The 23,591-nt window shown below is 53.4% G+C and overlaps 2 protein-coding genes across 2 annotated transcripts; both read left to right on the plus strand.

The window, feature by feature from the left end:
- The first annotated feature begins 2,114 nt into the window (after positions 1–2,114).
- On the plus strand, positions 2,115–8,667 carry LRRC23 (leucine rich repeat containing 23). Its single transcript, XM_005486042.4, has 7 exons — positions 2,115–2,318; positions 2,395–2,507; positions 3,352–3,605; positions 3,689–3,819; positions 7,081–7,217; positions 7,796–8,030; positions 8,315–8,667. The coding sequence occupies exons 1-7, from the start codon at positions 2,181–2,183 to the stop codon at positions 8,351–8,353; spliced, it is 1,047 nt and encodes a 348-aa protein (XP_005486099.2). The 5' UTR covers positions 2,115–2,180; the 3' UTR covers positions 8,354–8,667.
- Positions 8,668–8,844: 177 nt separating this feature from the next.
- Positions 8,845–18,506, plus strand: ENO2 (enolase 2). Its single transcript, XM_005486041.4, has 12 exons — positions 8,845–9,000; positions 11,867–11,958; positions 12,851–12,946; positions 13,233–13,291; positions 14,291–14,360; positions 14,518–14,651; positions 15,365–15,587; positions 16,036–16,233; positions 16,361–16,562; positions 16,788–16,896; positions 17,034–17,092; positions 17,426–18,506. The coding sequence occupies exons 2-12, from the start codon at positions 11,874–11,876 to the stop codon at positions 17,493–17,495; spliced, it is 1,305 nt and encodes a 434-aa protein (XP_005486098.1). The 5' UTR covers positions 8,845–9,000; positions 11,867–11,873; the 3' UTR covers positions 17,496–18,506.
- Positions 18,507–23,591: the final 5,085 nt, after the last annotated feature.

The following is a 23,591-nucleotide window of genomic DNA, read 5'->3' on the forward strand; positions in this document are numbered from 1 at the left end:
AACAGGTTGCTGTTGGAGAAAAATGCACTGTGCCAGATGTGACAGCCTGAGAGAGGCTGCGATGGCTCCACATCCTCAGCCCCAAACAATAGCCAGGCTGAGCTTGTATTCCCAGAAGACACCACACACACATGTTGGACTCAATGATCCTTTTGGGTATCCCTTTAAACTCAGAATATTCTGTGATTTTGAATATATTGCACTTAAACATGGCCCTGGCTGGCCACACACATCCATCCACACAGAGCCCTCCCACTCAGCAGAGGCAGCCTCACCCCATTCTCTGTGCCAGCTGAGCAGGACAGAGGTGCCCTAGTGAGCCTCTGTGTATTTATTTACAGCAGTATTTACACACGTGTACAGGGTGTCTCCTTCCAGCAGCTGGGCTCAGGCAGTGCCCAGGGGCTGCCCCTCAATCCCAGCCTCTCCAGCCCCCAGCAGCAGCTCCCTGTGGTGCTCTGACCACGAGTTCCTCACGCAGGACAAAGTGCAAAAGAAGTTTAATGAGGAAACCCGACAGGCTGCGCTGATCAGGTGCAGGACGTGGACAAATCATCACAAACCACTGACACATGACCGGCCCTTTTTCTTCCTGTATGCAATATTTGTTTCTCTGCCTGCCCTAGATCACCCCTGGCTCCTGCCCTAACCACTCCCTGATGAGTCCTGTGCAATCCCCAGATGCTCTTCCCCTGCATCTCATCCTGTGTCCCACACCCCTGCAGACAGCTGCACCCCTAATCCTAAAGGTGCTCTGGGGCTGAGGCTCCCAGGATGGGGCTGGACAGGGTGTTCCTTTCACTGAGTCCTTAATCTGGGTTCCCACCCGCCACTGTGCTCCTGTGCCCCTTGAAATGGGCCTTTATTGGGCTGATGCTCCAGGGACGGGCCTGGAAGCAGCCTGGTGGGTGCTGCTGGGGCTCCCTCTCCTGCCATTGTCACCCTGTGCTCCTCTGAGGGTGTGCGGGCCAGCTTTAAGCACATACCCTCCCTTATTATCAATATAATTAGGTTTGGGATATATATAATCTAAATAAAATTTCTCTAGTTTAAAGCTTTGTGTTTCCTTCTGTAATTAGGGAATGTTTAGGGCAGGAAGCAAAGGCAGGAAAGGAAGTGTTCATATGTAGATTATTTCTTTACTCTGAGGGTGGTGAGGCACTGGAACAGGTTGCCCCATCCTTGGAGGTGTTCAAGGCCGGGTTGGATGGAGCCCTCGGCAACCTGGTCTGATGGGTGGCATCCCTGCCCGTGTCAGGGGTATTGAATTGAGCACATTTTTGAGGTTCCTTCCGATCCAAACCAACCTGTGGTTGTGTGATAATGAGCAGGGGGTGAGCTCAGATTGACATTCAGCTGTGTAGCACAGGAGAAGGGCTCGGCACCGGGGAGCCCAGCAGGACAAGGCAGGGGCCAGCTCGCTGTGCAGCCCTGAGCGCAGGGTGCTGAGCAGGAAGGGCCATGGCTGATGGTTGTGCGAGCAACTCTGCCTGGACCAGCTTAGCCAGCACCAACCTTATCCAGGCACTGCAAAGGAGCAAAGGGCACTGAAGGGAAAGGGAGCAGAGCCTTGGACTTTGGATTAACTGCAAACCACTGCTGACCATCAGCTCTGACTAGCATTCCTGGCTGGTAAACAGCCAGTGCTGTTGGCATCGGCTGGGCACGGGAAACCTCAACCCTTCCCAGCTCCACAGCCTGGAGGACGAGAATGGAGCAGTGCACCCCAAAACTCCCTTCCCGGCATCCACATGCTCATATTCGGGGAGGCTTCATGCAGAGCCAAAGGCTAATTCTGCTCAACATGTTAATTAAATATTTACTAGAGGGTAAATTAAGAGTTCATTAGGCATTCACCGCCCCAGTGCCCACCACCCTGTGCAGCTCTGCCCGACTTTGAACCCGCCCCGTTCTGAGCTGGGTGCGCACACAGGTCCTTCCCACCGAAAAAAATCCTTTGGTTCTCTGCATACGCTAACAGCCGCAGATGTCACCCAGTCGGGAAGGCGCAGTGGGATCGCAGAGCGCCGGCGGTGAGGGCGGGACACGATTGGAGCTTTCCCAGCCCCGGGGCCGCGGCGCTGGGCACAGCGGCGGGCCCGCCCCCGTTCCCATGGCAGCGGCCGGGCCTCGGGCAGCGGCCGCCGCGGGGGGCGGCAAGCGCGGCCGGCCCCGGCAGCATGGAGGACGAGGAGGAGAGGGAAGAGGGCGAGGAGAAGGAGGAGGAGGAGGAGAAGGAGAAGGAGAAGGAGAAGGAGAAGGAGAAGGAGAAGGAGAAGGAGAAGGAGAAGGAGAAGGAGAAGGAGAAGGAAGAAGAGGTGAGGGGGAGGCCCTCAGCACCGCCCGGTTGTGGCTGGGCCAGCGTTGGCGTTGTGCTCTCTCCTTCTCTCCCAGGAGCCGCCACCCTGTCCCCTGACCGAGGAACACTTCAAGGAGGGACTGTCTCTCCTCTGTAAGACCGGCAACGGGCTGGCCCACGCCTATGTGAAGTTTGAAGCCAAAGACAAGTGAGTGTGCAATGCCTGACCCGGCAGAAGCCCCTCACTCCTTGGCCATGGAGCCGCTGTGCCACAAGCTGGTGACCGGCCATGTGGGAAGGGAGCGTAGCCAGGCCCTGCTCTCCGGCCACCTGGATTCCAGCCGTGCCTCAGCACAGCCTGTCCATCCTCAGCCCTGGCTGGGCACTGCCTCCAGCACGGCCAGACACACTGCTGGGAGCATCAGTGTCCCCAAGGCTGAGGGCAGCCTGCCCATCGCTCTGGACTGTGCTCTCCTAGGGGGGCTGAACAGAGTGACCTCCCTACAGGCACTTTGAGAAATATCCATTGACATCTGTCCTCCCAGCTGCTAACCTTTAAGGCAGGCAGCTGTAAGTACACAGGCACACAGCTGTAAGTACCATGCCACAATGGCCTTGGGACAGTTTGGAGTCTCAGCCTCCCCAGCAGAGCCACCTAACCAAGGCCCCATTAAGACTGTTTCTTTCAGCAGTCTCATAGGGTATCTCAACCACTGTTTTTTCCACTAGAAAAGTCCTTCCACACAGTCCTTTGTGCTGACACTATTGTCCAACAGACCCCTCCCCAAAACTTACCCTTCTCTGCTCTGGTTGTGCCCTGTCCTGACAGATAGAATTCAATGGGAATAAGTACTCCCTCTGCCAGGAAAGCAGATTCAATCTTACCATTCATCTTTACTGACAGGCCGATCCCTATCACCTGCCTTTTTCTTCCTTTTCTCAGCAGGGCTTCCTAGGACACCAGGGAAGTAGGAGAGGTGGTTGCCCTCCTACCAAAAAGATGGTCATGGGGAAATATGTGAGATATTTTATTCACATTCACTCTCCCTCAGGGGCCTGACAGACATCAGCCTCCTCGAACACTTCATTCACCTGCGGTATGTGGATTTGTCAAAGAACAAGCTGAAAGATTTGGCCCCCCTGAGCAGCCTAACCCAGCTGCTTTGGCTGAAGGTGGATAGGAATCTGCTTACCAGTGCCAGCATGCAGGAGCTGCCCTACCTCCAAGTCATCAGCTTTGATCGCAACCGCATCGTGGATTTTGAGGGCATTACTCACCCCCTCCTAACCAACCTCAGCCTGAAAGGTGATACAGGCTACCTGTCTTGTGGGACACTCTCTTGGAAAGGTGGGATTAACTTTCTTGTTTCTTTTTCCTCTGGCACTCAGATAATAAAATTGAGACAGTTCTGGGCCTGAGTCATGACCATTTGTTCAGCCTGCAAGTCCTGGAGCTGCGAGGGAACAAGATGAGCACCACAGCAGGGCTCGGTATTTCCAAGCTCAAGAAGCTCTATCTGGTAAGGGATCACCAGCCTGGGGAGTGGGACAGAGCTGCTGCAGATCCCAGCACCTGCAGCTCACATAGCACCAAGGGAGTGGCCATGAACCAGGAATCTCAGAGGAGTCCATGTTGAGTGCATCAGGTTCTTCCCTCCTGCAGGAGGGCAGCTTTCCCTTTAGGCAGTGTTGGGCAGGCTTTGTATTCTGTGTGCCCTGGGACCTCTGGAGATCATGGGCAAAGCCACAGCTTTGCCCTTTGGGTGACAAAGGGAGGCAATGCCTCTTTCTCTTCTCTGATGGGCCTAATCAAACACTGGTTTAAAGTGGTTTAAAGGCAGCACAATTATGTGATTCACACCTACAGCTGCCAAAAAAGAAATTGATTCAATATTGCAGTGAAACTAAGATAGGAGAAGCAGTTTCTTAATATCATAAACAATTACTTCAAGGAAGCATTTATTCCTAGAGATGCAAATGAAGAAAGTATGTATGGCTTAGTCCCATAGATCACACTGTGCTACAGCTTGCGAAGACTAAACAGATGTCTTGAGTCACTACCTCTTGAAAAGCAATTAAATATGATAAAGGCTTTGAAAAACTATGCAGCTTCTTTTCATCAAGATTCCCTGGCAGAAAACTCTGAGGAGATTGCTTGCTGAGATTTGCCTGAAATTTTCTGATGGGAAACTGGGATTTTATGACTGGAGGTGCTCCAAGGATGGATGAAGTGGATCAGTCACTAGATACAATACAGAATTTCAAACACTTTAGTGAGTTATTGCAGGGAAGCAAACAGAGCACCTCTGCTGAGGGAAGGTTCCTGGCATGACTGGGAGGTTTCTGAGCTGCCCATGTGAAACAGGAAGGTTGCAAGGGATGATTGTTAAAACTAGAACAACCGACTCACAAGAATCTGTTGGTCTTGAATTTGTCTCCCATATCTACCTGCCCATTAAATTGTTTTGCAGGGAAATCTCCCCCAGTAATGCTTTGGTTTCTGTGTAAAGACTTTGGTGTTATTTCAGCCTTGGGTAAGTGCAGCTGATTCCTCGAGGATCACGTGCCAAGACAGGGTTGAAGACAAAGGGCTCAATGTAAGGAATTGAACCACGTTTGGTTAATGTATGACATAGCCACAGATGAAATTTCATATGTAAAAAGTGACATGCGCTGGGAAGACTACAAGTTGGGTATGTGCCATGTGGCACTTGCATTATTTTTGAGGGTCACAGTGGGGCTGTGTTGGCTCCTGCTCATGGTGCAGCAGTGGTGGCAAAGGCTAACCTGAAAAAGATGGAGTGTGCCGGATGGGGAGAAGAAATCATGGGCAATGTGTGGTAACTTTCCATAAGGAACAGTGGCATCACATCTGGGTGAAGAACTGGCATCCATGGGAAGGTGGTGGTGTGTCAGACAGAATGTTGTTTGATTTCGGGGAGAAAAATGGATCAACTCTGAAAAATATTCATTCTGCATTGTCCTGCAAGTGCTGGCAAGGCTAGAGCTGGTAAAACAATTCACACTGAAGTGATGAAGAAAGTGAGAGTGTTGGGAGGTTACTATGCCTTTTGTGAACCAGTGATCAGTGAGCTCCCCACCCACACCAGCTCACGATTTTCACTGAGGTACAATGTCCTAATCCTTCCTGACTGATAAATCTGCTCATGTGGCCTTCACTAAATACCCAGCTTTCCTCTTTTTGTCCTGGTGTTACTCCTTTTACTTGGCCCAGCTGGTCCAGATTCTTCTTTGTCCAGTTGCTATGAAAATCCTCCTTTACTACAAAATGTCTGCATCCTGAATGACTCAGCCCTGAAGTGTTCTCCTATCCCACCAGTTCAGCCTGTGTCCCTTCTTCCATCTCAGGCATTGCCCAGGTCATTGCTTGGGCGCCTATGGGGAAGAAAGTGCGCAAGAGCTCCTCTCACCCTGTTTTCCGTTCAGATCTCAGCATCCTTAGCGACTGCAGCCCCGAGGCACGTCGGCAAGGAAAGCCCTGCTCAGCCCCAGGCTGGAGAACGTGGCGGGGAGCCGACAATTACCAGGGATGCTCCAAACTTGGCCGCACAAGGCGCTGAGCAGCCCGACAGAGCAGAGCAGAACAGAGCAGAGCGTGGGTGCTGGCACTGCGGGGAGCCTCCGCTCGGGCAGGAGACCTCTAGTGGCCTTTTCCAGCCGAAATCCTGCTCTGAAACCAGTACCTGAAATTCAGAGCTTCCATTTCCCTGCTTCGTTAATCCACATCCCAGTGAAGTGAATGAAATTCAGTGATGGGGAATTTTTCCTGAAGTAAGACACAGCCCAGAGGAGTGGAAGTGCTGTGTCCAGTTCTGGGCCCTCAGTTTGGGAAGGACGTTGAGATGCTTGAGCGCGTCCAGAGGAGGGAAACAAAGCTGGTGAGGGGCTTGGAACACAAATCCTGTAAGGAATGACTGAAAGATGTTTAGCCTGAAGAAAAGGAGATTCAGGGGTGACCTTATCAGTCCCTACAACTTCTGAAAGGTGGCTGTAGTCAGGTGGGGTTGGTCTCTTTCACCAGGCAGCAGCTGACAGAACGAGAGGACACAGGCTTAAGCAGAGCCAAGGGAGATATAGGCTGGATATTAGGAAGAAGTTTTTTACAGAAAGGGTGATAAAGTTCTGGAATGGTCTGCCCAGGGAGGTGGTGGAGTCACCATCCCTGAATGTGTTTAAGAAAAACTGGATGTGGCACTCAGTGCCATGGTTTAGTTGAGGTGTTGGGGCATGGGTTGGATTCGTGATCTTTAAGGTCTCTTCCAACCTAGTCATTCTGGAAATTCTGTGAAGGGATTTCTTGGTCATAGATTTTCCCCACAAGAGAAGCAGCTACTGGAAGGTGCCTGGACTACATGGCCTGTGTGACTGAGAGGGGCTGTTACTCATCCTTTAAACACATTAATTGTAGGCTCAGGTGTGCTTTCCCCTCCATGCTGTTGCTCTCTGAGGCTCAGATTTGGCACTGCCATGGGAAGGGGTGCTGTGCTGGCAGTGGAATGTTCACATGGGGTGGTTTTATCTCAGACACCAAGCAATGCTTCAGGAAACACTTTTTCAGCAAATTTGTGGTCCTTTAATCCGAATTCTGAGAACCCATTTGGCCAATACTCTGAGCTATCTGATTGTGCTTCAGACAAGGCTGTGTTATGAGTGGTAGGGGTCTGAAGGATAGAAAGAGATTTAAAGGTCAGAAATAATTGCTGTTCCCTCTCCTGTATGTCCCCATTTCCCTTCTCCCTTCGTGCCTCACTGGTGCTCAGGCCAAGAACACCATTTGCAGCCTTGAAGGCCTTGAGGAGTTGGAGCAGCTGGAGATTCTGCACCTGCGTGACAACAAGCTGGAGGCCCTGGATGGATTCTCTGCTAGCATGAAGTGCCTGCAGTACCTCAACCTACGGTGGGTCCTCCCTGCTCTGTGTTGGGACCAGAGATCCCTTCATCAGACTGCACTGCCATTTAGCTGTTTGAGATTTTCTGGGGGTGTTTTGGAAGCTGAAGACCTGGTTGAGATGGGTATTTGATATTTACCATCCTTAACTTGTGTTCAGCAGCTGTCCAGGCTGTAACAGCCAGGGCCTTTCCTGGGCTTCTTAGAAAATATCAGCCTCTTCAGTCCTTCTCATACCCCACCTCAGGTTTTTCCTTCCTTGCCATAAGTCAGTTGGGTCCCTCAAATCCTGTTCTCTGTGTTCTGCCTGCAAATGCCCTTTAGTTCCCGGTGTTTGCCATGGTGATGTCACACGGTTCAAAGGCTGGCTGAGCACAGAGGAATCCAGAGGAGATGTCCTTTTTGTGCCTCAGTCTGGGGAGCTGCAGACAGATCTGCATCTTAGGTGACAGGTCTGTGGTCTAATGCCTATGGTACCTCATGCTGCCAAGTTTTGCTTTTTCTGTCACATCCACTTCTTGTTCCAAAGGGATTTCACTACTCGCACGGATCTCCTTGCCCTGCTCTCTGTGCTTCCTTTTCTTCAGGAACAATGGGATCAAAAGCTTTGAGGAGGTGGGAAAGCTGCAGGTGCTGCCCATGCTGCAGGCGCTGGTGCTGATGGACAATCCGTGTGCCCAAGAACCCGACTACCGGCTGCAGGTCCTGTCCTGGCTGCCACGGCTGCAGCGCCTCGACAAGGAAACCGTCGAGGAGGAGGAGCAGGAAGAGGCCGAGAAAATGCGACAGACAAGGAAGGAAAAAGAAAAAGAAAAACAAAAGGTGAGAACAATGCAGTGCAGGGATTAGAAGGAGGTGGAGAAAAAGAAAAAGGATCAAGCATGCTGATAAAGGCTCTCCTCCACTATATGACACGAGGAGAAGGGTGAGGGATGTCAGTCTCAAGAGCACAAGAGACTGAAAAAGAGGCCAGGCTTTGCAACCTGGCTGTGGTTGCCAGCATGCTACCCTGCTGCCATTCCTGACCCCACTAGCAAAAGAGGGCAGTGAACGGGGAAGAGACATTGGGAATGGAGTCATTAACTTCTCCCTCCTCCCTTCTTCAGGAAATGCAAGAATCTCTTGAGGATACAGTGCCTGAGTGACCCGTTTTTAACACCTGTTCCCAGAGGCTGTCAAGATGTAGTGATGCCTCTCCTCATTTGTGAGGCTGAGAAAGTGAGAGCTGTAGGTACCAGCTTCACCTCATTTTACCTCTGGAGAAAAGAGGAGTGCTACCCACCCTGGTCCTGGAAGCTGCCCTGAGGCACTGCAGTGTTTTTGCAGTCACTGCACTGTGTTCTATTCTCAGTAGGCCTGAGAGGGGAAAGGGGAGAGTTACAGGTCCTGTGGTTCAATTTGATTCCCAAAAACCCTGCAAGATTTTCTGATTTGAATAAAAATAATTAATGAGCCTGGAGTGACTGGGATTGTTTATCCTGCACACCCACTCCTATTCCCTGGCTCTCTCACCCTCATCTGTCTACGTCTATCCCTTGCTGCCTGCCTCTCTCTGTCTCTCCATCCCCTACGTGCTGTTTGCAAAGCTTTGCTAAATCCTGACTCATCGCAGCTCTGGGTCACATGCTGCTGTCCCGGCCCTATCAGGGGCGTCTCCATCCTGCTGCTGCCGCCACCGTTGGCTTAGAGGACACATCATCTCCCCTTGAGGTCCTGCATCCCTCCTCAGCTCCGTCCTCTCTCCTTTCTACCAGCACTTTCTCAATTTTTCGTCCAGCCCTGCCCTAGGAAGGTAAGTGTCTCCCCACGGCCAGCACACCCCTCACTGCGTGCGTGTTTCTGCTGCCCCCCTTGTGCCCTCCAAACCCCACACGCACTTTGGGGTCCCTGCCGAGCAGGACCACGGCGAGCGGCATTAACTCAACTCCCCTCTCTTCCTCCCCCTGCTCCTCCCACCTCTGTCTCCTCATCCCCATCCTTCTGACTTTTCTTTCATATTTTAATTTCAGGTACTCCCTCCTTCCCAAGCCCCCGCTTTCCCCTCCCGGCAATCATCATTTCAGACGTGAGCCCAGGGAATTGCAGGAGTGGGGGGCGACCAGCGAGGATAGGTGCTGCTCCCAAGGGCACTGTCGGGAGGTGCTGCGGGATGGAGCTTTCCCGGGGGAGGGGTGGCAGTGGGGAGAAGGCAGCGCTCCGTCTGGGCACGGCTGGGGAAAGGATCCAGCCTCCGAGCGGCCCCCCAGCCTCCTGAGGTGTTGACATAAACGCGGGCGCTCAGGGAGAGCGGGGAGGGAGGGAGAAAAGGGGATGTTTTCCTGTTTGCACAGCCCCACACCACAGGGGAGGGGGAGAGCACGGAGAGGAGTGACAGTCAGGCAAGCAAGAGCTGCATCAGTCACGACACTGCAGCAGTGCGGGCTTCCCGGGAGGAGTGCCCAGCCCGGGGGATGGCAGTGGCACACGGGACTGGTGGGAAGGGTCTCCACCGTGCCGGCCTGGCAGGGACAGGGAATTGCTGCCAGCGCCCGCTCCATGGAAAGGCATTGCAGCAGCACCAGCCTCCCAGAGTACGGCGCCCAGCCCCTGTTCACGGGGGCTGCACAGCCTCCTCACTCTTCCTGGATGTGGTCTGTGGCTTCCCAGCTATGGCTCCATCCCAATCCCTTATCCCAGCTTATCCGCCTCTGACCTCCTTTCAGACCAGTGCAGCTGATAGCAGGGATTTCAGGGTGCTTCTGTTCAAAAGAGAGCAAACGCAGGGGGCACGGGGCAGCAACACAAGTGGAGAAAAGGCTTAAAGGACTACAAGGGAGAGGAGGTCATGTAAGTGATGGGGAGGGGCAGGCAAGGCTGGATTTGGGCTTGTCATTTGGCTTCCTTGGATCTGGCTCCAAGAGGGGCAGGTGGATGTGGCCACAGGGATGTGACCAGGGGCAACGTGACCAGATAAGCAGAGAGCCACAGCATCTGGCACGGCCGTGCTGTCAAAGATGGCTTTAAGCGGGGTCCTGTCCCTCTGTACCCCGTGGAGGCTGTGGAGGCACGGCCAGGACACTGCTGCAAGGAAGTTCACGGCTGGCTGCGCCGGCACCACTCTGGAGGAAGTTCCTGTGGCGTGTGCCAGATGGCGTGAGGAGCGCTGCCAAAGCGGCTGATGGGGGATCCCAGCCCAGATGGACATGGTGGAGGGCCCTGTGCAGGCTCCAGGAAACCCTGGAGTCGCTGACCACAACTCCCCACAGGAGAAGCTCTGGCTGAAGCTTCAGAGCAGCAGCACAATTCCCCACACCCTAGTGATTTCCACCCACCCCCGGGAAGTGGCATTGGGCGCTGGCTCCGGCTTCCCCATCCTGCTTCTCAGCTCCCCTCGGTGCTGGGATGTGCTGGTTCAAGCTCATTTTCCCTGCCCTGGTGCTGAGGGCCTGGGCTGGCTGTACCCTTGCCCAGACATGCCATGGGGATGTCCTGGCTGGGGCTCCGTGGCTATTCTGGCCTCTGCCAGCCCTGCTCAGGGCTGAGGCAATCATCCGTGGGAGCCAGGGCAGGAAAACTTGGCAGCGCTGGGAGCATGGGGGGACAATGACAAGTTACACACCTCAATGCAGTACCCCCTCAGCATGGCCCCACAGCCAGGGGAAAGAGAAGGTGGCATGAGGAGCTGATTTGGAACCCCCCGAGAGCAAACTGCAGCAAGAGAAGCTCTTTCAAACAGCCATCATTACCCACCAGCATGTTTTCTACTTCAGGTTTAACCAAAATGGTTCTACTTCAGGTTTAACCAGGTGCCCCAAAATGCTAGGCTTCCTCACCCCTCCACCCAACAGAGATCCAGCCCAGTCTCATCTGCTTCCCTGCCTCAGGAACGGAGCGAAGGGTTGGAAGCTGGACCAGGTGCCCCCTCCCTTCAGAGTCCTCTTTGCCACGTCTGAGGCACCATGGCCTCAGCAAGATGGCTCCTCAGGCTGCCAGGCTCCACGCTCCCGCCGCCTTGGCACAGCCTGACCCCGCAGCTCACGGGGACACGGGAACACTGAGGAGGCACATGGCAGGGGGGACATGGCTGGGGTGTGGGACAGCCAGGCTGGGATGGCTCCCCTGCATGGGCTGGAGAGGGGCTGGGCCCCGCTGGCTGGCTGCCCCTGCCCTGCCCATCACGCTGGGCTGGCTCCCCGGTGCCGCACAGGGACACAGCAGCCGCTTGCTGTCTGGCTGGCAGGCGCTGTCCTCGCCTCCCGGCAAGGGGACAGGAGATGCCAGGAGCTGCTGCCCCGTCCTTGACACCAGAGCCAGGGGCACCTCCCTGCTGTGCCAGCTGATCCCTCCCTCTCTGCTGCCGTGGCACCCTCCCCATCCCTGCCATCCAGGCTTGTGTCGGGCGCTGTGCTGTGACGCAGGGAGAAGCAGAGTGCCCCTAGTTTGTCAGCTGCAGCAGAGGGACAGAGCAAATTCAAATAGATAGCCAGTTCCTGGAAAAATGCTTGTAGATTCCTGTAGTCCGGGTGGATTTCTAAATTTCCTGGGGCAAATAGTTTTAGCCCAAATTTCTAAGGTCACTTTTCCTTGAATTCCCTTCTCTCTGTCAGTCTAGACGTAGAAGGGGTGAGCACCACATCCTGGAGCCTCTCAGAGCTGAACATATCCTGTTCTCTCCACAGACTCACCATGGCGGTCGAGAGGATCCATGCCCGTGAGATCCTGGACTCCCGTGGGAACCCCACCGTTGAGGTGGACCTCTACACACACAAAGGTATGAGGGTGAGATAAGGGATGGAGGGCAGGCCCTGCCCTTTCAGGCAGAGCTGGTGCTGTGAAGCAGCCTGGCATGACAAGAGCATGGAGGCTCCTCATGGGTGAACCCCAGCAAACAAGTCAGGGGAAGAGGCAGAGACCAAAACTCTGCCTGTGCTCAGCAACTCTGCACACGTGCCAGGCTAACCATGACAAGACAGCTGGCTGTCCTGCGTGTGACCTGAGCCACATGCCTGCCCATAGCAGGGACTGTTATGAAGGCCTTTTTATCATAAATGTCTGCATCTTCTCATGGTACCCCTGCTGCAGCTGGGCTTTTAGCCCTGGGGCACAGTAGATGTTTGGTAGCACATCCATGGCCATGAAGGGGTAAAGCTTTGTTCCTGAGATCTCTGTGCAGCTATGTCCATGCGTGGGGCTCTGCTGGAGGAGCTACACTTGCATGGATCCCCAAAACTGCTTGGGCTGAGGGGTGAGGAGCAGTGAGAGGCCAGAGCAGGCATGCAACCATTGTCTTCCTTCTTCAGTGAGGCAAAAACCTCAGTCTGAGGGGGAGGAAGCTGAGGGTGGCTGTGAGTCAGGCTGCTTCTCGAACTAGGAGGAGGGCTGAAGAACTTCCATCCATCACACACGGTTTTGGGATCAGTGTGAATCTCTGGGTGCCTGACATCCAAGTTCCTCAGCCTGGAAGCCCTGGGTGCCATCTATTTCTGCCCCTGAGGTGCTCCACCTCTAGGGAGGCCAGCCATGAGCAGCCAGCCAGGAAGGCCATCCATTTGCACAAGCAGTTGCTGCATCCTTTCCTGTGAAAGCAGGGCAGAAGCAGGTGAATGAGGGCTTTTCCTCTTCACCCTCTGCTTGTCTCACACCCTTGTTTTGCTGTTTTCCAGGCATGTTTCGAGCAGCCGTCCCCAGTGGAGCGTCCACTGGTATCTACGAAGCGCTGGAGCTGCGAGACAATGACAAGTCACGTTTCCTTGGAAAAGGTGGGGAGATGCCTGCTCCACAGCTCATCCTCAGGGCTGCCTGTGTGTAGGGCTCTGCTGGAGGGCACTGCCCACCCACTGGTGTGACACGGATGTGTCCCTCAGGGAGACCACAGAGGCACAGAGCTAGTGTAAAGTGAAAGATCAGGCCTCGATCTTCCCTTGCTGTCTCCCTCTCTCTGTCTCTCTATCGGTCCTCTCCCTCCCTCTTTCCACTCTTCTCTCTGCCTCACTCTCTCTCTCTCTCTCTCTCTCTCTTTCTTTCTCTGCCTCTTCCCTTCTTTAGGGGTCCTGCAGGCCGTGGATCATATCAACAGCACTGTCGCCCCAGCTCTCGTGGGCTCTGTAAGGATTTCTCTTTGTTCTCCCTTGTCCAACGCTTACTTTTGTCCATCTCTGTCCCCTGATCTCTGTCTCTGCTCTCTTCATCTCACTGGGTTAACAGACACAGTGATGCTCTCTGTGAACCTGGGCACACCCCTCCCGCTCTCCATGCCTGTGTGTGTCCACAGCAATCTTTTCTCTGGGAGGAAAGGATTTAACTCTTCCTGCTCCACTGCAGCATCTGTGCAGCCTAACTCATCCCCTCGGTGCTCCCTGTAGAACTCACCCCCTCCTTCAGCTGTGCTCCCCCTCAAGCACTGAATCACATCCACACGTCTGTGGCCTCATCCTGGTGTGATGAGCAATGGTTGCACCGTGCAGGGTCTGGCACAGCTTGCAGAGCAGTGGTGTCACATCTGCAGCCTGTTTACACCTGAAGACCTGGAGCCTGCTTTGAGGAGAGCTGAGCCAAAGCCACATATTACACACCATGTAGCCCATGGCTGGCTCTGGCTGAGAGCACAGTTCTCTCTGCCCCTGAAAAATACCCAGCATGGTGGAGAGCTGCCTGTGTTGGGTCTAATCTTGCTTTCCACCTCACTCCTGGGGATGGCTCCATCCAGTCTACATTCGCTTGCTTGAGGTTGAGCATGTTCTGTTGTTCTGCCTAGCTTCTGTGTGACCACAGCACCACCACAAAGCTCCCTGGAAGCTGCCAAAAGGCTGGGAAACCCCCCAGGGTGTCCTGTGTCCCCAGCAATGCGTGGCCTTCCCTGGGCTGCAGCTGACCCCCTCTCCACCACGGGTACATCCACACTGCACTGCAGAAACACCAGCAGGGTTACCTAACCTGACTAAATAGCACGGCACCAGTTTCCAGAGCTTTGTGTGTATATGTTCCCCCACAAGCTGAAAAAGTCCTTTTACCTCCAGCTTCTCCATCAACGCCTCCTCTCCCGCACACCAGAGCCAGCAGCTCTTCCAGTCATCCCCTTCTCAGGAGCTGTTTCTTTCTTGCAGGGCCTCTCTGTTGTGGATCAAGAGAAGATAGACAATCTGATGCTTGAGATGGACGGCACAGAGAACAAATGTAATCCATCCTTCTTTTTGGCCGGGAAATTACGGGCATGGGAGGCTGCAGGGCTGGAGCAGGGGGCACTGCCCAAGCAAGGCTGGGCTGGCAAGGGCACCCACCCACTGGGCAGGATGTTGCCGCCTGAAAAGTCAATCTCCTCCTTTGCCCACAGCCAAGTTTGGTGCCAATGCTATCCTGGGAGTTTCTCTGGCCGTGTGCAAGGCGGGAGCTGCAGAGAAGGATGTGCCCCTGTACCGGCACATCGCTGACCTGGCCGGCAACTCCGACCTCATCCTGCCTGTGCCAGTAAGACTCCTCCCTCCTTGACATCCACCTTCAGAACCTCCAAAAGTGTGTTGTTCCCAAAAGAAACGTCAGAGGTGTTGGGAGGTAGATAAGGAAGGGATATGGGATTGAAACATCAGCTGAGTGCACTGCAGTTTTCAGGGAAGCAAACCAAGGCCTGAGATTTGTCAAGTTTCAATGGGAAAAAAGGAGCTTGAGGAGGATAGAGGAGAGGTTGTGGTGGGGGGCTGACTGATGATCTCATTCTTAGCACAAGAAGCAGAGGAGGGCATCATGTGAACCCTCTGGGGCACAGTTCAAAACAAGGGCATATGGGTCTTCACACCAAGGGGAGCCTGCCTTGAGAAACTCTTTCCCAAAGCGAGCTGTGGATGCTAAAATTTTCTCGGGGTCAAGAAGAAAAGTCCTGGAAGAGAGATTGACAGCATTGTTGATAAACAGGTACAGATAAACAGAGCATAGATAAACACATATAACTCAGGAGATCTCTGAAAGGGAACAGGTGGGAAAATCCTCCCTAACCATGTGGTTTGAGCCACTGCTGGAGGGAAGACTCCAGGCTTACGTGTCTTTGGTCTGATGTTTGAAGCTGATGTGCTTACATTACCCTGTGGGATGTGGCATGTGTGGGCATGGTGACACATCTGAGAGCCACCTCTCAGGGGTGCCAAGACCGGTTCCTTCAGCTGTGACTCTCTCATGGACTCTTCCAGGCTTTCAACGTGATCAATGGAGGTTCCCACGCAGGCAACAAACTGGCCATGCAGGAGTTCATGATCCTGCCCGTGGGAGCCGAAAGCTTCCGCGATGCCATGCGCATCGGGGCTGAGGTCTATCACAACCTCAAGAGCGTCATCAAGGAGAAGTATGGCAAAGATGCTACCAATGTGGGTGATGAGGGAGGCTTTGCTCCCAACATCCTGGAAAATAGCGAAGGTGAGAGCCCTACAGAGATGGGGTACCCCTGCCTGCAATGCTACAGGTCTCTATGCCCAGCTCACAGCATTCCCTGGACTGATTCAAAAGATGATACCTAAATGTCATTGACCTCCTGTGTTAGGGAATGTTTCTGAGCTCCCTCTCCTTGGGGTGGCCTTGATCTGTCACAGCCTCCCCATACAAACCTTTTATGATGTGCATGTTTTTACAAAGCTTTCCACAAACTTGTCTTTGAGCTGTGGAATCACATTTTAATTCCTCCTTGTCCCTTTGGACACAGCCCCTACAGCTCCTTGGCATTTCTGTTGTGTTCTGGGCTCCCTTCTAGTTCTCCATCACACCACCTGACTCTTGGTGGCTCTGGGGCCCTTCCCAAGGGAGGCTCCCACCGAGAGGCAGAGCTCTCTGCATGGGCTCACTCTCCTGACTGTGGTTCTCCCCTCAGCTCTGGAGCTGCTCAAGGAAGCCATTGACAAGGCGGGCTACACAGACAAGATCGTCATCGGCATGGATGTGGCAGCCTCCGAGTTCTACCGGGATGGCAAATACGACCTGGACTTCAAGTCCCCAGATGACCCAAGCCGCTATATCTCTGGAGATGAGCTGGGAGACCTCTACCAAAGCTTTGTGCGGGATTACCCAGGTGAGCTGCTGCGCGGGCCGCAGGGGATCAGCACTGGTTCTGCACAGCGACCAGGCACAAACCCTCTGTGTTTCAGGGGTGGGAAGGGAGGCAGCTGTGACTCGTGTCTTTTTGGCTGTCCTTTCAGTGGTCTCCATTGAGGATCCCTTTGACCAGGATGACTGGGAGGCCTGGTCTAAGTTCACTGCCAATGTGGGGATTCAGATAGTGGGAGATGACCTGACAGTGACAAACCCTAAGCGCATCGAGCGGGCTGTTGAAGAGAAAGCCTGCAACTGCCTCCTGCTCAAAGTCAACCAGATTGGATCTGTCACAGAGGCCATCCAAGCGTGAGTCCAGCCCACTGCCCTTGTTGTCCTGTGAATGGGCTGGTGATGAACCACAGCCATGGTGGTTCACCACGTGGTGTCACACCATACACTGGGTGAACAGACTTGTGTCTCTGCCAAAGTGTAGGATGCTGAGAGTGGGAGCAGAATGTCCCTGAATCTTGCCCTGTGCAGGTGGTAAATGTAGGAGTAGGAGCTGCTGACTGCATTTCTCACTCCTTGCAGCTGCAAGTTGGCCCAGGAGAATGGATGGGGTGTGATGGTGAGCCACCGGTCTGGGGAGACCGAAGACACCTTCATTGCTGATCTGGTTGTAGGGCTGTGCACTGGGCAGGTAGGTGAAACCCAGGCTGTGCACAGGCCTGGAGGAAAGCAAAGGGGTGTCAAAACAGAATCCCCTGCCCTGCCATGAGGAACTAGTGCAAGTCATAACAGTGTCTTACAGTGTTTTCTTTGGGGAATGCTTTACAGATAAAGACGGGTGCACCCTGCAGGTCTGAACGCCTGGCTAAGTACAACCAGCTCATGAGGTAAGGGGCTCCAGGGCTGGGAATGCAGAAGAGAGAACAGGGGAGTGACCAACTGGGTGGGAGAAGCTGAAAGCCCGAGGGTGGATGGAGCTTGTGGGTGAAACGTTACAAAGACAAGGCACAGAGATGACAGTAGGATCCCGGGGAGGCCTCTGGGGCAGACTCCTTTCCTCCTCCTTGGCATGAGGTGCATCCCTGCAGTCACAGCAGCTGGCAGGAGCTGAGCTCTCGGGCACATGTCAGGTTCCTGCTGATGAGCTGCCTCTCCAGGGCCCTGGTGCCTGCAATGCTCCCTCACTGCAAGGGCCTGAGTGTGCTGTCTCTCTCCTGCAGGATTGAGGAAGAGCTTGGCGATGAAGCACGCTTCGCCGGACACAACTTCCGCAACCCAAGTGTTCTTTGAACATTGTCCCCAGGGCACAGCCACCCTGCTGCTCTTTCCCACCTCACAGACTCTGAACCCCCCTTTCCCTCCACTGCTCCCTTTTTTGCTTTTTCTCCCCACTCTGTCACCTGGTATCCTCTCACCTCGAAACCCCTTGAGTTCAGGTGTCCCTGGCTAACTGTACCCAGGCGAAGGATGAGAGAGCGGCCCACACCCTGTCCCTTGCTGTGGGCTCATAAGCATTCCTGGACCTAGGCATTGTGTGTCTCTGTTGTTTGTGCAGGGCCTCACCTGGGCCGCTCTGCTCCATGCAAGACTACGGGAGCGGGTGCCCAGCGTGTCCCTGGTGCTGAAGCATGTGCAGTGACCATCCGTGTGCTCGGACACTGCGGCCGCGTCCAGCCAGGCGCTGCCAGTGCTCGCTCTCGTTGTGCTTGTGTGTGGGTGTGTGCCTGTGTCCTACAGCGTCCCTGTGCCCCGAGCGTGTGTCTGCACTGAGCCCTGCCAGTGTCGTGTTGGGCTGTGCTGTGTTGGGCTGTGCTTGCCAGCAGCTTGGTGTTGAGGTGCACTGCTGTCCCACCCTGGGTGTGTGTGCTGTCAGTCTGTGGCACTGCTGTCCCACCCTGGTGTGTGTGTGTGTGTGTGTGTGTGTGTGGTCAGTCTGTGCACTGCTGTCCCACCCTGGTGTGTGTGTGTGTGTGTGTGTGTGTGTGTGTGTGTGTGTGTGTGTGCTGTCAGTCTGTGCACTGCTGTCCCACCCTGGTGTGTGTGTGTGTGTGTGTGTGTGCTGTCAGTGTCTGGCTCAGCACACAGAACTGCGGGGCAATAGATTAAAGCACATCCGTAAACAAAGCCACGCTCTCATCTGCTTCTTGTGACTTCTCTCTCTCTGTTCCCTTCCCCTCCTGCACTCCTTCACCCTCTCCTCTGCCCATGATGTCTGCTTCACCTTCTGGACAGCCCCTGCTCAGCTGAGCAACAGACAAACTACAGATCCCTAAACTCTATTAAAATGTGTTTCACACCTGAGTTGCCTGACTTGGCCTGATGTTTATCTCTAGTTGCCAGTGTTGGGGAAGTGGGGACATTTTGCCACCAGAGCAGGAGATGCTCACACAGAAAGGTAACAAAAAGAAGGCAGAGGAGGCTGGCAAGGGGAAGAGAAGGCCCAGCTACTCTCACCTGCTTTCACAGCTTTGTCCCACAGCCAGACTGCTCTGTTGGCCACCAGCTGGGAAGCACCAAAGGGAAGGCGTGTGTGATGACTTACCCCTGTCATCTTCACCAAACCGTGTTGCATGAAGATCTGCTGTGCACTGATGTAAAGGCCTCAGGGTGGGCCCCAGCCGTCTGCAGGACCCAGATGCTGGACAGAAATGGCAAGTCTTTAAGAGAGAAAACGCTGGTTGTCCTCCCCCAACAGGGGTTTGTAGGGCAGTGACTGGAGGTGTAGGTGGGATGGGTAGTCTCTCTCAGCTCTATCTTTTTTCACAGGGGCAACTCAGCATTACTTGGGGAAAGCTGCCCGTGCTCCAGGCAGTGCCCCAGCAGGCTGGGTGCCAGCAAATCCCAGTGCTTTCTCAACAAACAGCTTTGTTCTGCACTGACTCAAAGGAAGGCGGGGGGTTGGGGGTGCTACTGTAAGAAATACAACTAGAGAATAAATGATAAAAGCACCTTGCCCACCATTATATTCACGTCAGTAGCCCTACTATGTTCTTGGGCACACTCAGCTCCGACCCACCTCTCTACAGAAAGTTTTCAGACCCTTGCTTAACTCTTGTCTGAGTTTGTTTCTGAGGTTGCTCAGCAAGTCCCACTCCCCCTGGACTGTGTCCTAACGCAGACTTTAAAACCCAAACCCAAAACTTTATACCACTGGCATTTCACCGCTGATCCTTTACGAAACAGCATAGATGAAGGACTAAGTCCAAGAAGGGAAGACAAAGACTTTGGCACACATGCCCAGAACCGAGAAGAGGGTGGGAGGGAGAATGCGAGGCTAGAGCCAGGATTGGTTTCCAGGGCATCACCAGCGCACGGCACACATCCCAGCGGCAGGAATAGCTGCCGGTGCCCGGCTGCAGCGCGGCTCCCGCCCCTGCTCGCTGGGAGCTGTAGTCCGGTGCCGCCGGGAAAGCTCCGCTCCATCTTGCCCCGCCCCGCGGCTCCTGTGGGCCCCCAGCCCCCTCCCCGCCGTCCTGCCCCCCGCAAAAGCGCTTCTGTGCGTGACAGCGCCGTTTCCCTGCAGGAATGTGCATTTTGGGTACAGCCAGTGGGCTGTCTTTTCCCGCTGTACACCTCACTGCTCCTTTGTTTTAGATACTGGGGTTTTGTGAGCAGTATGGCTACTGCTTAGCAATCAGGGCAGGTTTTTGGGGGAAAAAAAAAAAAAAAACCAAAACTTTGTTACGTTCCATATTCCCAAGAGCATCTCCCCTTCCCCCCCGCCCCTCCCATTCGTCCTTTTCTGCGCAAGGAAGGCAACTAAGCGCCCAAGGTAGCCGGCGTTGTCCATTTAAATGCAGCCAGGCTGCAACGGCAGGGAAGTAGTGTACATGAAGAATTTGTCAGGCGAGAGTTTCTGCCAGGGAGGCATCACCACGTCCCTGTGTCAGGAAGGTGCGTGGAAGCCCTGAGGGGACGGGAGCACATCCCACCATAGCAATATCCCACCTTGGTGCTGTTTCTAAATCAAAAGAGTTCGTCGCTGCTGGCACAATGTACAGAAGGAATACGTGATGCTGGCATGTTTGTTTGGGTCACTGCAAATAATTGCCCTCGTCCAGTGCATCCGAAGATGCATATGCTGCTTTCCCTTTGGCTCAGCGACAGAGAGTTGGCTGCAGTTTCTTTGTGGCAGGAATGTCCAAGCCCTCGGCTGATCCTGAGCACTCCTGTTGTACGAGCTGATGTCTCCATCAGATTGCTCCGCTGTAACGTGAATGCAGCCGGAGTACGAGTAACAGCGCGGGGATGGGATGGGCTGGCAACGTGACGCGATCTGTGAATGGAAACATTCGTGGGATTTGCTTTCTTTTACATCTCAAATCATACTCTGTTTAAATTACATTTGCAGAGCAATGTACAGCTCTTAAAGGGATAATTTAACATTAGCTGCTGCCTCTTCCCCCCTGCCCCCCCCCCCCAAAGGATGCAGAATTTTTCTATTTTTTTTCTAAATACGGGTGTGCACCCATAAATGAGCTGGAAGGGGAGGTGTCACTGAATTAGGCTTGTTGCAGGGTGCAGAGAAAAGACTTAATGATGAAGAGCTACCAAATTTCTCTAGTATGCTCTAGTCTGTCTTAAGAACAGTGGGATGTTGTCCAGCCTTGAGAAACCAATATCTTTCATACAGGAGGCTGTCAGAGACAATTGTTTTGATGAACATCTGACAAGAAGTCCGAAAATTTGGGTGCTGGGTAATTCCTATGAGGTGCTGTGCAGTTTAATCAAAAGAAGAGTATTTGTCTCTGCTGCTGGAAGACTAAATACAGACAGCTTGGACAGGCTGGCAGGAGGACATTATGAAGCTCTCTCTGTAGGCAAAAATCAGCATACTAGAGCATGGTGTATCTGGGTGTGGAAGCAGCTATAACTTGCTTCCTTATTCCTTCCATCAAGGAGACTACCATATGCTGTGTGTCAAAAGGGCAGTGGAGCTCCATGTGTTTTTAGAGTAGGAGTTTCACAGGAAGATCCAGATGAGATGTTTGGAGGTCTAGACTTCAAACCCCTGCTAACAGCAGGGCTAGCTCTAGACCTAGATGAAGCTGTTTGGGGCCTTGGCCAGGCAGTTTCTAACCATCTCAAGGTGAGGAGATTCCCCAGCCCCTCCTGAAACCTGTGTCAGTGCTGAACTACCTTTAGGGAGGAGGTTTTCCCTTTATCTAGTCACTTGCAAATTTCATGGGCATTTCACTGCGTATCTGTCAGAAGAATTTGGCTCTCACTTCTCTGTAGTCCTCCACACCAAAGCGAAAAAAAAAAAAAGGTCCAAGAGTAATTGGTGACCTCCTAACTTCTCTTCAGGCTGAAAGAAACAGCTCTTTCAGCCTCCCCTTGTATGCCAGGAGCTCCGGCACCTGCCTTATCTCATTCCCTCCCCCACAGGACTATCAGCACCTCTCTTGTGCTGCATTTCCCTAAGAAGGCTACATTCCAGCCAGGGCCTCTCCTTTTGCAGGCAGCTGTTTGTCCCCTGGTAGAACTGGAAAGCAGTGGGATGGTGTGGCTGGAGAGGTGGCGTGTCTTATCTCCCCAATCCAAGGGAGAGCCAGCTACACCCGAGGAAGTTTGGCTCCTGGCTGGCTCACAGACTCCCAGGTCATATATCCATCCTGAAGAGACACAGCTATAATGCTCTTGCTTTGCCAAGCCCTTCAATCTGTTGATTTCAAAGGTGAGATTAGTTTATTTCCCATGTTCTGCAGCCCGCTCACCTTGGTCCTGCTGCACGAAAACAAACACTCGTGGTTCTCTTGTCTATTTCCCACCTGTGCTTACCACCCTGAAACAGAGCAGAGTGTGGCCTGACCTAGCAGCAATTGGGCTGTGAGCATTTATAAGTGGAGAAAAGGAATGGTTGCCCTGGTCCTGCTTCTCTTTTGAATCACCTCTGATGTCTCTTCATAAACTAAGAGTGCAGGCCATCTTTGGCTGGCTTCTTGGAATAAACCAAAGCCTAGTATGATTTTCATAAGGTATTGAAGTCTGCCTCTTCACTTGTTGAAATAACAAATGACACTAAAAATCTTGATAATAAATTTAATATTTAAGTCAGGCTTTTGACCTGAAGCAACTGACCTGGTTATGGAAGATGATGACATGAAAACCATTTGGGGCTTGACACTGTGGTTACATAAACTTGGTGTCACACGTTACTCATTCAGATCTCAGCAATACCAACCACTGTAGCTGCCACAGACACTTTTCCTCAAACCACAAACCTTGGGGATCTGGGTATTTTGTTTAGCATCTCGAGAACAAGGATCTTGACACGATCTTCCTCCTTCATGAATCATCACTGGCCTCTAAGGGTCACACGCACTGCCAGCTCGGGACACAAGGCTGTCAGCTCCTAAAGGCGACAGTTTGAAGCAGCCGTGACAACTGCAAACGCCACCACCTCAACAGCAATAATAATGTTCTGTCTTCTTGTCTGGGGCTCAGCTTGGCCAGGCACTTTGTGAAGCAGATAACGCTTACCCCTGTGCTTGGCATCCACAGGGTCCTCTCTTCCACACGGCACCTCTCCAACAGGATGGTGAAATCTTTTGGGCTGACCACACAAAAGCCAGTGAGCATTTTTGCAAACGTTAGCCATGGCTTTTTCAATCTCCCATGCCAGGTGTGGGAACCAGAAAGTCCTAGGGAACCACAGCACTTTAGGATTACTGCTGGCAGGGCAGAGGCTCCCTGCAAGGGGCAGGACAAAGAGGCAGGCTGGGGAGAAGGGTGGATGTGAGAATGAATGAGAGCTAGAGACGAAGCATGCTGATGTTGTGCAACAGGGTGCTGCATGCCAGTGGGGCTGGCTTGGGAACAAGAGGCACCGAGAGCAATTCTGCATCCAGGATAAATAGCAAGGCCCCGAAATGACAGGGTACCCCTGGGAAGTGGGTGTGGAACACTTGCATTGGGAGCCATCAGCTCAGAAAGGACATTGCTCGTAATGATTTTAAAGCCTTGGGGTGAATAGCACTGCTGAAAGCCCCACGAGGAGAGGACCACATCTGTATTCAGTGCTGAATTTGGACGCTGTACAGTAAATAGTGCTCGGAGCCATGTAAGGGACAATGAGAATTGCTGAATAAAAGCCCATGGAGAGCACGCCATCCAGCCTGCTCGCTGAGAGGTCCTGCCGAGGAAATATTTTGGGATTATGCTTGAGGGCCATCAGAGTGAAACTTGCCCATCTGCACACTCCCTTATTTAAACACACAGCCGTGTTCATGTCTGTGAGACACAGCTCCAGGTTTGCCCCCACGATTGCCTGCCTTCTGCAGCTAAAGGGGCAGGAGGGGCAGCACTTGTGGCATCTCCTCGGCCCCCAGCCCGCGCTCCGCGAACCGTGCTCCCGCAGCAGGCAGCGGCTGGAGCTGGATTAGC

Source organism: Zonotrichia albicollis, chromosome 2, assembly GCF_047830755.1.
Source record: "Zonotrichia albicollis isolate bZonAlb1 chromosome 2, bZonAlb1.hap1, whole genome shotgun sequence".
Lineage (NCBI taxonomy): Eukaryota > Metazoa > Chordata > Aves > Passeriformes > Passerellidae > Zonotrichia > Zonotrichia albicollis.

What these genes read in the sequence shown, in the direction of transcription:
- ENO2 (XM_005486041.4), top strand. Translation starts at nt 11,874, where the DNA reads ATGGCGGTCGAGAGGATCCATGCCCGTGAGATCCTGGACTCCCGTGGG. An exon ending in GGACCTCTACACACACAAAG is followed by an intron (nt 11,959 to 12,850) that starts GTATGAGGGTGA and finishes GCTGTTTTCCAG; the next exon opens with GCATGTTTCGAGCAGCCGTC. An exon ending in CCCCAGCTCTCGTGGGCTCT is followed by an intron (nt 13,292 to 14,290) that starts GTAAGGATTTCT and finishes TCTTTCTTGCAG; the next exon opens with GGCCTCTCTGTTGTGGATCA.
- LRRC23 (XM_005486042.4), top strand. Translation starts at nt 2,181, where the DNA reads ATGGAGGACGAGGAGGAGAGGGAAGAGGGCGAGGAGAAGGAGGAGGAG. An exon ending in AAGTTTGAAGCCAAAGACAA is followed by an intron (nt 2,508 to 3,351) that starts GTGAGTGTGCAA and finishes ACTCTCCCTCAG; the next exon opens with GGGCCTGACAGACATCAGCC. An exon ending in AAGAAAAAGAAAAACAAAAG is followed by an intron (nt 8,031 to 8,314) that starts GTGAGAACAATG and finishes TCCCTTCTTCAG; the next exon opens with GAAATGCAAGAATCTCTTGA.